The sequence below is a fragment of the Leguminivora glycinivorella genome, chromosome 24, assembly GCF_023078275.1.
Source record: "Leguminivora glycinivorella isolate SPB_JAAS2020 chromosome 24, LegGlyc_1.1, whole genome shotgun sequence".
NCBI classification, from domain to species: Eukaryota; Metazoa; Arthropoda; class Insecta; order Lepidoptera; family Tortricidae; genus Leguminivora; species Leguminivora glycinivorella.
Genome location: NC_062994.1, coordinates 5,932,409 through 5,945,784, shown reverse-complemented (window position 1 = coordinate 5,945,784; position 13,376 = coordinate 5,932,409). Strand labels below are relative to the sequence as shown.

The window sequence follows — 13,376 nt, the reverse complement described above, 5'->3', positions numbered from 1 at the left end:
TTTTTCAAAAATATCACATTTCATAAGTGGCAAAAAAATGCTCTTGTTACTAAATTCGTAATATTCTTGAATCAAATAAAGTAGCAGTCCTATTTTGCTGTTTTCTTATGTAAGGAACTTAATACTTTCGCAACCAAGAACCGCCTGGTGGGCACTCGTGCTGGCGCAATTTCATTAGTCGATGCCGCATGCGGGGTACGAGATTTCTGGAACGCGTGCCACAGGGCTTGCATTCGGGGCAACCTTTTCATTAGTCGATAGGGTCCGCATTCGAGGTGCGAGAGAATTTTGGAACGCGTGCCAAAGAGCTCGCATTCGGGGAAACGTTTTCATTAGTCGATAAGGTTCGCATTCGGGGTGCGAGAGATTTCTGGAACGCGTAGGGCCCGCATTCGGGGAAATTAAATAGTAATAGTAACTTTTATTGGTTGTTATCTCGCCTGCGGGGATTCCCCGTATGCTGTATACCGAACGAGTTATCGACTAATGAAATTGCGCCATAATTCTCGTGAACTTTTGCTCAGATTCCATGCTACCTCATACTAATTTTTTTCATTACAGATTGGTATCTAATAACCTGAACTCACAGGGTCGCAAATCTAGAGTGAATGGGGATGTAAATAAAACCAATGAACTACGAATAACCATATTATAATACAATATAACTATCATCAAGTCCTCGGATATCACACATCGCTCGGGCGAACCTTACTGACAGTACATCAATATTATTGACAATATTCCTTCCAACGTCACCCACCTTACACTGGAATCAAAAATAATGACATTAAAATTGACAATTTTGGCACTAAAAAGTATTTGTCAAAAGAAAGGTAGGTTACGTGAAAAGCACATTATTTACAACAGTATAAAAATTACGTTGAAATGAGATAGGAACCAGATTGAACTATTTTACAATAAATATTGACAATAATACTGATGGTCTCAGCACCATCGACACAACATGATTGCAAACTTAAATCACTTAAAATTAAACATTAAATAACTATTCGCTTATTTAAATTAAAAGTTAAAATTACAATAAAATTCGAAGTAAAATGCTTATTTTTTTGAGAAATTGGAATTTCCTTTTTTTGTTAGGAACCACTTATTTTCACAGATTTTGTAATCTACAACACAACATAACGTTTTTGAACATTCATACTTGTAAATCAACTTTTATGGAGTTTCAGTGTTTAAATTACTCAATAAATAATACTGGTAATTAAAAAAGTTGTAACGTCATATTAATCTATTCACGTATTTAAACTATTTAAGTAAAAACTTATAGAAACAATAAATCATTAAGTACCAGTAGTCATTACAAAAACCCTCAAGGGTCTTCCAGAGTTTAAATTTTAATCCTGATATTATTGACATTATAACAATATTCGTATACAATGCTTGACAAACAGAACTCAGCAGAAAATGCCATCCACATTTATAGGATTTCATTTGTTTTCATCAATATGATTGACACTTTATGAAGAAATACGATCATTTTTAACAGTAGAAACAAAGACTTAAAATAATTAGAGCTTGAGCTATTGTCACAAAAGTTCAGTAAACTTTAGTCTACATAGTATTGGAAAAAAAAACAATTTGACATAAATATGTATAAAATAAGAGTTACCATTAAGATACTGATGACACTGTCAATACGGCTTGGTCCTATCAATCCTCATTCAATATTACATAGACAAATTTGAGATAAAAAATCTACCTATTTTATACTTTTTTGTAAGAAGCGTATGGACACATCACTATTTAATACGTTGAACTTTTAAAGTTATACACAAATTATTTAATAGTGTAGACTTATTTATATGATTTAAACCCTTTATTTTAGTATGCCATCAAATTGACAAGTTGAAAGCTATATGCAGGCAAAGGGTTAAAATATAGTGACATGTTTCAACGTATTTCACAGATATGCGACTGTTAAGTAATATTAAAAGTTTCACTTTCAATTTATTACGATTAATTATGTACAACATTACATACTAGACACATTCGATGATATAGTAAGCTAGATTGACATTATTATTTCACAACTAATAGTTGACAAAAAAAATCATATCTGTAGAAGAAATATAAATAAATGACATATTTCCATACTGTTACTTTACTTATTTTAAGTATTGGAACAGTTTAGTATTCGATTTGAGCGTTGTTTTCTTCAAAGTACACAAATCACAATTTTATCTCATAATTTATTCATAAAAAATAATATAACGAAGCCTGCGCTGTGGATCTGAACGTATGTATTTTTAATTATTTCTTTTTTTTAATAAATATATTTTTACATTCATAAAAAGGTAGTCAATTCACAAAAGCTGACATCAATAGAACAAATGAATGAAAATATTTGTGTCAATAATATTGACCAATACAATGGTGCGCTTTGACAGTATTATAGATACCATTTCGTTCATTCCATTCAAACCAACTTTCGTAAAATTGTATATTGCCTTATATACATGTTATTTTTTTCCATTTTATAAGCGTTTCTGATCGCAAGGTTATGCAGTAGAATATAAGATATTATGTACATAAAAAAGCATACTAACTTTTATTTGAATAGCTTAAGTACCAAGAATTTAGGAATATCTTTCCTATGATCACATCTATGTATCTTTTATGATATTTTTTTATATTTTTTGATAGAAAATCAAACTGATTCTTAAATTTATTGCCATTTTTGTATGATTGTACATTGACAACTTTATTTCGTTCATAAGTAAGTATATGAATATATTGAATATTATACACGAGAATCAACAGACATTTCACATAATTCTGATGAGGTTACCAGTACATTTAAGTCACAGACAAGCTGTAGTTAAGTACACAATTGTATGAATTGGCAATGCTGTGCAAAATGTATCATTACAGACCTAGGTGGTATTATACTAAATCAATAGTCTGTTTTTTAAGTTTTACTTAACATTAGCAGCACTTTTAAAGATACACCAGAGCTTTCGTAGTAATTATTACCCTCTTATTCAAAACCTTCACTGAAGTTATCAAGCCGATAAAGTTCGTTTGTCCCTTTCTATCACACCAATACCACAGTATAATAAAGAGTACTATCGTACAGTATGGCTACTACCCCTCCCTGCTGAAAGTGCCGCCCACCCCCTCTTGACAGTTTTACCTACTTTACCAAAGTTAACTAAAAAGTTACTGCCTGTCAAAAACGCGAACAGTCGACCTGCCATATTTCACTTATACAAGCATAGTACGCGTTCACCTACACGAGCTTAGACTGTGTGCTTAGGAACGCGCCTCTTTCATATATTTGATCGCCAGTGTCTGAGGTGTGCCAGGAACAAACAATTATCGGCTTGATAACTTTAGTTTTGAATAAGGGGATTAAACTTTCGTGTAGCTACAAGAAAATCAAGAGTTTTAGGAAACTCACCCTTACAGGAAGTCCACTCCGAACAGTATGCGAAAACAAAACTTATAACTAAGTCACTGGATTCACTTGCAACACACATCGCTGTTTCACATTTTCACTGTTTCCAAGCACTGTTTACATTTTAGCCGAGTCACAAGCACTAGCCAAACAGCGTCTTTAAGTCTTCCTCATACAAGGCGATGACAAGCATGATGCCTATGCCAGTGGCAAGGCCCATCAGTTGGAGGAGGCACTGGCAGAGCGTGCCCTCCTTGCTGTGAGATGTGCTCAGCTCGGGCATCTGCGGAGGAAAATAAATATCTACATACATACAACATACATACAATCACGCCTGTATCCCATAAAGGGGTAGGCAGAGCACATGAAACTACTAAAGCTTCAGTGCCACTCTTGGCAAGTAAGGGGTTGAAAGAAAATGAAACTGTGACATTGCAGTGACAGGTTGCCAGCCTCTCGCCTACGCCACAATTTAACCCATATCCCACAGTCGCCTTCTACGACACCCACGGGAAGAAAGGGGTGGTGAAATTCTTAACCCGTCACCACACAGGCAAAAAAATAAAAGGCAGGAAAATAAATAAAGTAAGAAATTGTTTAAAAGTAGAACTGAATAGTGTGTTTTAATTCGAAAAAGATTGGAGTAACCTGTTAGACTTAACCATTTTTAACCCCCAACGCAAAAACACATTTCTTGGAACATTTGATGTCTGAATGAAAAAAAAAAAAAAAAAAAAAAAGACGGTGTATTATTAACCCCCAACGCAAAAACAATGGGGTGTTATAAGTATGACGTGTCTGTCTGTGGCATCGTAGCTCCCTAGGGCCCACTTGCACCAACTACTTAACTCAGGGTTAGTGGGCTGTCAACTGTCAAATTCCATATAAAATGGTGGGTTAACCCTCCATTTTTGTTGGTGCAAGTGGCCCTAAAATGGATGAACAGATTTAAATTTAGTTTTTTTTTGTTTGAAAGCTGAGTTAGTCGGGAGTGTTCTTAGCCATGTTTCATGAAAATCGGTCCACTATGTCGCGGTCGGGGGTTTTTTCAAAATTTTAATTTTGTGGTTAGGTTATACTCGTACACTGAGCAGTAGAAACATTGAGAAATGGCCGGTTGGAAAGCCTAGGTACCGATGGATCGACGAGGTCCAGAAAGACCTGTGTGCCTTTCAAGTGACTGAATGGCATCAGATCGCACAAGAGGGAATGGCGACGTCTATTGTCGGAGGCCAAGATCCACTTCGGGTCGCTGAGTCAGCGAAGTAAGTAGAAACACTCAGCAATAATGAAGATAGATCTACTCAAGGTACCTACGCATTGTCGACACGATAAGTTAAATCCCATAAGTTTAAGCTATAGATTCTATAGATAATCTACAGATTCTCTTTCTGCATTTGATACAAGTAAACACAGTATGCGAACGAACCTAGTCAGGTTATAACATCGAGGACATACCCAATAGAGTGGTAATATGGGGCTGTCCGTCTGCGCAACGGATATGTGATTTGTCACTTATAAATGTTAGCGCACGCTCTTACTAAAACAGTACAAAACCAGTATTGGATCCGTGCGTACGTCTCTGCGAATTACGAAATAAATTATAGTTTGTTTTACTATTATTATAATGGCGTGCTGTTCTATTCAGTTTCGTAGAAAAAAAAGCAAAACATCTGACTTTAAAACATAAGGAATAACTTTTCATCGGTAAGTTACGATTTTAAATTATAAACTACTTTATATTAAATTTTGTCCGGAGGCCAAGTTAAACTGGACAACAAAAGTGAAAGGTGATGACGCAGGCTAGACGTATGTCGTTATCTCTTGCTTCCACGTAACTCAATTCACATCACACCATCTCTTTCCAGTCTGCACTAGTGTTGTACATGCTTAATTTATAGCATCAAGTGGTGTATCGATATTTAAGTAATGAGTAAGGAATATTATTGTGTGTACCTACTACATAATGATCACACTCTATTTAAATAAACAAACGAGAAAGTTATCTTGCACTAATGTTTGCATTAATGGTTTATGTCGAATATTTGTATATTATCGATTATGTTAAGCTTGATTGATTATATTAATGTATTAGGTACCTAATTCTTAGGTGTAATTAGATATGTTTTGGGTATATTTAGGTGACACGATTTCGTAAAATCTCTATCTGATATATGTATTAATTTAAATATTACGTTCAAGTAATTTGTAAAATAATAAATTGCTATTTAAATGGAAATAAAAAACACAACTTGAGAAACTCGAAGATACATAATTAGGGATTGGAAAATTTCATAACTTTTACTTAACACTTTCGAAACCGGGCTCTACGCGGCGCTACGACATTTTCGCTACATACGGGTTTCCCCATGTAATCGGCTACGCTTCTACGAGCGGTGTGCCCGACAGTCGGGTTCTTGGTAGCGAAAGTGTTAAAATAATTATAATCTGATTTTTACTTCCAAGAAAATATAGTTTTCCCTTTTTGTATACCGTGTTTTATACTAATAATAATATATAGTAGTATGTAATAGATTTCTGCTCCACCGTGTGTGCATGCAATGTTACGGACTTTTGGGGCTTGCACACACAGTGGTGCATAAAGCGCGTAAGGGGTTAAAATATCCTTATCGATAAACCTTACTTACGCACTACCTCATCCCTAGCACCTATTACTTGACCTTGTATCAGCCAATGGGAGCGCAGTGAGAGGGGATATGAGTAGCCGCGAGTTGGCGGAATCGTTCTCGAACAAATTAAATAACATTTCTGCTCTATTAGGGTATGTACTCGATGGGTTATAACTTAGAACTCGAATAAAATCTCTATCTTTTTGGGAATTTAAGGAAACTCTCTACGCTTTTCTTTATAAAGTAGAACCGAAATCGCAATATGGTACTTGGATTTATCCAAGTTTAAAGTAACGTAGACATACTTTGTACTAGCTGGTCATTCATAATTATACTCTGACTCAGGAGTTGATACAGCGTGTAACAGTCTGACTCAATGGTTGATGTAGCGTTCGGCGCATGACCCGCTAGGACGCCGCAAACCATACCGCCGAGACATAATGAAGATTGTTTCCAGAGTAGTCATATATTCTGACTCAGTGGTTGATACACTCACCATATCTACAAGAGCAATGTATAAGAACATGCCAGCGGCAGCCGCGAACAGCCAGCGGGTGGCGTTCGGCGCATGACCCGCTAGCACGCCGCAAACCATACCGCCGAGACATAATGAAGATTGTTTCTATAGTAGTCATATACTCTGACTCAGTGGTGGATACACTCACCATATCCACAAGAGCGATGTATAGGAACATGCCAGCGGCAGCCGCGAACAGCCAACGGGTAGCGTTCGGCGCGTGACCCGCTAGAACGCCGCAAACCATACCGCCGAGACATAATGCTGAGGACAGCACGTTATAGCACACGGCTCGTTTGACGGACATGCCCGCTTTTAGGAGGACTGCGAAGTCACCTGGAAAGAATGTTGTTATTGGTAAGTCGATAGAAGAACAAATATGCTGAAATAAAAGAGTTTTAAAATACTGTCATCATCCTCCTTGCGTTATCCCGGCATTTGCCACGGCTCATGGGAGCCTGGGGTCCGCTTTAACAACTAATACCTACTGTAACTAGTTTGAAAAGACTGTATCATGTAAATATTACCTAATTCGTGCGGTAATTCGTGGCACAAGACGGCAATAGCCGTGGAGAAGCCACCAGCGATGTTAGACGCGAAAGCAGCACCTGAAAGCAAAATAGTAAGTAATGTACATCTTCCCGGTTTATATTAAATATAAAATTAATAAATTTTAAACGGTTCGCAAAAGCATTGCACGTTTTATAAATATTAAGGTACAGAATACCAGTGATGTGGCTTGCTGCATCACGACGCTGAGTCAGCGCCTTTTCTCTGCCACGATGCATGGCATAGGTCAATATATTTTTTTTAGTAATTAAGTTTGCATATGTAACTCTTTCATTGTTTTTGTTTTTAATTTTTGTGATGTTAAATTGTCAATGCCATGTATGTTGTGGGTATGAATAAAGAATGTATCTGTTTCTGTTATGGACCAAGTGATTAATAAGGGCATTTTGTACCTCTATAATGCCTAGCCGTATTGGGCAAAGTGATTAATCATCGTCTAGACGCCATTTTTTATCACATTGCCCGGTCATTATGATAATGCTACGTGACCATTGGGCAAATTGATAATAAGTTTAACAAGTTATATCTATCTATCTATCTATAGAACATCCATACTAATATTTTAAATGGGAAAGTGTATGTGCCTGTTTGTTTGTCCGTCTTTCACAGCGACGAATTGACGTGTTTTTTATTTAAGTGGAGATAGCTGAAGGGATGGAGAGTGACATAGGCTATTTTTTTTCTTTCTAACGCGAGCGAAGGGCAGGCAAAAGCTAGTTCCTTATAATAGGCTACTTGCCTCCTAGTCAAATCAGCTTCTTTTTAAGAACTGTCAAAACGAATTTGAATGACTTGCTAATATGGAATTTATATGAAATTGAATCGAGTGACGTCACGGTCAACTCAGATACTTTATATATTTCTACCTGACTGATTAAAGTTATTAAATAGATATGGGTTTTAAAAATTACTTCTGTCCCTGTTATTCTTATAATTATGTAATGCTTTATTTCGTGCATGGTTTAAAATATTTTATTTTAACTACAGTCAAGTTCCCTATTAATGTCATTTTCGTGAAGTTTATCATATCGAGTAACATATTCAAAAACTCTAATAGACATCCTAAGAAGTCATTAACAGTCAATTAGTCCGAAGTCCCCTTGAGGAGCGGCCGCGACGGTTAACGAATGGTAATGGCTGACCTGGATAGCAATATACCTTGACAAGGCCAATGTCATGGCGTTGCTCGCATAGCTGATTGACGGCGGAGTGTAAGGCCCGAGTCACACCTCGGACACTGGCGATCAAATATGAAATAAATGCCTTTACCGGGATTCGAACCCGGGACCGCGGCTTAGCAGGCAGGGTCACTACGATAGACCAGACCGGTCGTCGTCAATTGTCAAATAATTGGTGTAGTGTATCTCATGGTAAATGGTAGATTTTAGGTACCCTAAAGTTATCAACAGTTAGACCGAAGTCCCATTGAGCGGCCGACGGTGACAGAATACCAATGGCTGACCTGGATAACGATGTACCCTGAAGGCCAATGTCATGGTGTCGCCCGCATAACCAATGATGGACGGTTGAGAATTGTCAATTGGGTTGTTACTTGAATTCATACATACATACATACATACATACAATCACGCCTGTATCCCATAAAGGGGTAGGCAGAACACATGAAACTACTAAAGCTTCAGTGCCACTCTTGGCAAATAAGGGGTTGAAAGAAAACGAAACTGTGACATTGCAGTGACAACTTGAATTCAACACGTGTCAATGTTGAATTTTATAACTTCTAGTTTAGTTGATAGAAAAGCATACCTACCTCAGTTTTTTTTTTGCAAAAATTTCATTTTTGGCTCAAGCTTTATCGCTGACTACCTATACCTGTCTTTCAACAGTCATCTACTGCTCTCCGAGACGTTTCTTAAAACCCCTTGCTCGATGGGGATACGACGTTTCATTACAGAGTTCCTATGACCTACTTTCTGCTCCATCATCAGATCAGCTCCATGATACCATAATATTGCATTATCACGTGATTTACATGTGTGCAAAATTTCAGCTCAATCGAAAACCGGGAAGTAGGTCTTTAGCTTCTACGTTTTGACCAAAACTAACATACTAACAAGGCAAGTTGAATAAAGCTTGTAAACGAGCTAATTACCACAATTAATAAAAACTTGTAGTGACCCTGCCTATAGAGGTGATGAGTTTGAATGACAATGTCATGGTGTTGGTTGAATAACCAATGGTCGGCGGTATTGTTGTCAAGTCAATGACAGAAAAGGGGCAGAGGAAAACCGCCTGCCACGCGGTGGACAACCGTTAACAAAGAAATACAACGGGCACAGCTGAACACACAGACAACTCAGGATAGGGCGTCCTGGCGCCTACGAACGAGGAGGGCCGACCCCACGTAATAGGACCAGGCAAAGAAGAAGAAGATTGTTGTCAAGTCAATGTAATCATGTCTGAAAGAAAGAACCTCAATCTAAAATTAAAACGACATCTTTCTGAAACGAAAGAAATACAAGAAACTGGGAAGAGAATACGATTTTGCTACATTTGATGTTGAAACTCTAGGTCTATGGGATCCCAGCCGTGAAAGATTTTTGCAGATTCGCGAAACGTATGCAGAACGTCAGCATTGCCATACAATGAGCGCGAGCCTATTTGTATGCTTGGTTTTAGTTACAACATGTACGAATTTCTCATGTAAATTAATAAAATTGATTAACTAAGCTACTGTTTATTGCTGGTGAGTAATGCTAACGGAAAAAATGGGTTTTTTTAAGATAATTTTTGACACACAAACATAGATTATTAATTAACTAACTCAGCCAAAAACGATACTTATCGCAAGACAACAATGAAATAAACACATTTTAAAGGAAATATTAATACGTATTATCAGTCAAAGATATGAATTTGTTTCTTATAAAGAGACGTAGAAATGTCGCATCATCATAACAGTTTTATAAAGCAATGAAATATGTATTTAATTACATTAACAATCTTCGGAGTTCTTGAGTTATCAATAGGTCTTCCATTAGAAAATTCTCAAGATCAAAATTCAAGAATAGTTAATAATGAAACGGAAGCTTTTGCAATACCCAATGATGGTTCTCAAGTGCAAAATCTGTACAACCCTCAAGATTTCTACCAAGCACCACGTATAATCAGAAGCATGGAAGAATCATCAAATCCTGAAGACTTTGGACAAATGGATACTGGATTAAGTCATGAAGAATCTTTAAGAACCCTTGAGCAAGGATTAAGAATAGTAGGAGGTGAATATGCTTCAGAAGACGAAGCAAGACATATGGTAGGATTAATATTTGGTGAATATCTAAAGGTCTTTTTATGCGGAGGATCTTTAATATCACAAAAGACAGTATTAACAGCCGCGCATTGTATAGACGAAGTAGTGTGGTTTGGTCAGCTGCAAAAATCACTCCGAGGTCAGATAGGGAGTGTTTATATAAGTAAAGGATATACAGCTATAAAGTTTTCTGGATTTGAGAAACATCCTGATTGGGATAAAGCGGAAATCAAGAATGATATTGGTGTGTTGAAGATGGTTGAGCCTGTCAATGATTCGCGTGTCAGAATAATCAAATTAGACTTCAAATGGCTTGGAGGAGGAAAAAAAGTGACTATTGCAGGTTGGGGATCGTTACAACATTTAGGGTCGAATCCTGATCGTCTCCAATTACTTGATGTATATACTCTGAGTTCTAAAGAGTGTGAGGAAGGTGTTAATGAAGCGAATCTACAGAATAGGTCTTCGCCGCCTGTTGATTCTTCTGTGGAAGTTTGTACTATGCATAGGAATGGTGCTGGGCAAGGCATGTGTCACGGAGACTCTGGGAGTGCTGTAATGTCAAATCCTGAACTTCGTGAGGACATATCTATAATGGGGATAGTCTCTTGGGGATTTCCTTGTGCGCTTGGACATCCTGATGTGCATACGCGTCTTAGTGCGTATGAGAGTTGGCTGAGGCCTATTTTGGAGGCGGATGGCGTTGTTATTTAGGAATAATTGTTACAAAGTTGTCTAGTCAGTGAACACAGTGATGCTAGTGATCTTCGTCTTCATAGGAAGTGTTAAAATTTTTGTTATTTACGTTGTTTGTATTATGAGTGTTTTTACTGTTAATTGTTAAAGGTAATTATAATAAAGATCTCCATTAATGAACAAATGTTATATGCTTAATATAACGCATAGTATATAACTGACTTCAGTTCAGTTTCTCCATCCAATTCTTCTTGAGACTGGTGTGGGTGGTGGATTTTATTGGCATAGGTGCTTACCAAAAGTGGCTTTCCAGCACAGAAAAGGTCCTTCCGCTTCAAGTCCAATAGCGACCGATATCAGTGATATCACCTTTATTGAAACATGAGGGAACCCTTCTGGTCTGGAAAGACACAAATGATAAATAAAGACTTGCTTAACTTACCTATAGCCATGCCGTCTGTGAAGTTATGAAGGCCATCGCCCATAATGACCATCCAGGCCACTGAAGACATGCTGGATGGAGGGGCATGCACGTGGCCGTGGGCGTGGGAATGCCCGTGGTGGGCCCGGGAATGTTCCCTGGAATAAAGTGGCCGTTAGGTTTTGCTTTTGAAATTGTATGCCTTAGAAATCTCAAAAATTTCTATGTACCAGTAACATACAATAAATTTAATCCCCAGTTTAAGTCCCAGTTTACATCAAGATCTCGATCAGCAAAATGGAAAACATATGATATTTTCCAGCAAAGTAGGTAACAACAAATAAAGATAGACCAAAACCACCAAATGATTCAATACACCAAAACTCATTATCTGTAAAAACTTGGGGCAAAGGGGTCCAAAGATTAATTCACCATACGATGCAGGTTTGTCAGTTTAAGCAGAAAGGATCGATCGGTCTCTATTTTCGGTCAACTAGTAATGCGTGGGCCTGGGCCCCTATAGAAGCTTAGAGTACCGTTCAGTCCACGAATTTATTTGACTTACCTCAATATAACAGTATAACTGTCTCCATCTTTGAGATCCTTAGCACCATCCTCCTTATGTTTAATATTGTTCATCTCCACAACCGACGCCGGTTCAGCCTTCAGCAGCCAATCCTTCGCCGTCGGCTCTTCTTTACTCTCAGAATTCAGCGCGTTCGAAGATACAACACTCACAGAGTTGTTCTGCTTCGCTTTAGGGCTCGGCGGGATCTGACCGTCTCTCAAATGATGATCGTCATGCGTATCTGTGTCGATTTCATCGTAGCAATAAGGATATTCTGAGTACTTGTGCTTGCAAGTTTTAGTTGTAGGATCATTCTTTTCATCTTTCTTAAAGATTTTCATGAATGAGTTGGTAGTGGAGTTGGTAATTGGGGCTTTAGCACCGCCCGAGCAACCTCCGACCGTCTCGTCTTTCAAAACTCGGACTCTTGAGGGGAGTTTGTCTTCCTCGAGCTTTTGACGCCTTTTCCTCCATTCGACGACAACAGTCAGCCCCTTTTCAGTGAAATAGAAGAAGACGACGCCTAACATAGCGGCGAGTCCTTTCCACATGCCATCGTTATGTGATGATGTGGTTGACACTTCAGTGCCGTGACTATGATCATGCTCATGCGGACTCATCGCATGAGGCATTAGATGTAACAGGGCGTCACCACAGAGAGTACCAACTGCCAACGCTACTAGGAACTGTAGAAGATGGTTGTAATAAGTTTTATGCATAATAGGGATTACAGCTACTCCTAAAAGACCACAAGCGCTGATGGCAGTTATGCTAAGGAAGGAGTATAGCCAGACGGCGAACATGTTTTTATTCGTGTCGTCTTTTTTATCTGTCTTTTTCACGCTTTCGAGACTTTTCATGTTTTGTGTGTTTGTGACTTTGTTGTGTATGACGCAGTCTCGTTTCTCGTCCGGTTTCCCTAGTTTCTGGTAAAGGAGGACTGGACAGACGGCCCGGAGGGTGTCCTCTGTTATGAGCACGTCGTGGTCGTGAGTCGGGTCAGTGTGTGTGTGCTCGTTGTGATCGTGGTCGTCTGTGTACAGGCCCTTGTTGACGGCTGTTATGAGATCCGAACTGTTTAAACACTGAAAGAGGAAAATAGCAATTTACTACTTAATTAAATAGATATAATGGAATTAAAAGAGTCCATCTGTGTCAAAAACAATTGGCCATATTTTACTGACACTTATAGCATCCATCTAGACTTAGTATTGCCCTTCCAGAACAAACACACCAGATTAACAACCATCACGTTTCAAGTTTTCTAATGTCAGAAGACAAA

At 38.0% G+C, this 13,376-nt stretch overlaps 2 protein-coding genes across 5 annotated transcripts in view; one reads left to right on the top strand and one right to left on the bottom strand.

Annotated features, from left to right (window-relative positions):
• Positions 1 to 635: 635 nt before the first annotated feature.
• Positions 636 to 13,376, bottom strand: part of LOC125238547 (zinc transporter foi) — a 76,286-nt gene continuing 63,545 nt past the window's right edge. For all 4 annotated transcript variants that reach the window (XM_048145882.1, XM_048145881.1, XM_048145883.1 and 1 more), the window contains exons 3-7: positions 12,092 to 13,179; positions 11,548 to 11,684; positions 7,096 to 7,176; positions 6,717 to 6,904; positions 636 to 3,704 (exon numbers count right to left, since the gene is read on the bottom strand). In XM_048145882.1, coding sequence (XP_048001839.1) covers positions 3,564 to 3,704; positions 6,717 to 6,904; positions 7,096 to 7,176; positions 11,548 to 11,684; positions 12,092 to 13,179 — 1,635 coding nt within the window. In that variant the 3' untranslated portion in view covers positions 636 to 3,563. The remainder of the gene's footprint in view (positions 3,705 to 6,716; positions 6,905 to 7,095; positions 7,177 to 11,547; positions 11,685 to 12,091; positions 13,180 to 13,376) is intronic.
• Positions 9,996 to 11,534, top strand: LOC125238548 (chymotrypsin-1-like). The gene has a single exon (XM_048145885.1). The coding sequence runs from the start codon at positions 10,080 to 10,082 to the stop codon at positions 11,121 to 11,123; it is 1,044 nt and encodes a 347-aa protein (XP_048001842.1). The 5' UTR covers positions 9,996 to 10,079; the 3' UTR covers positions 11,124 to 11,534.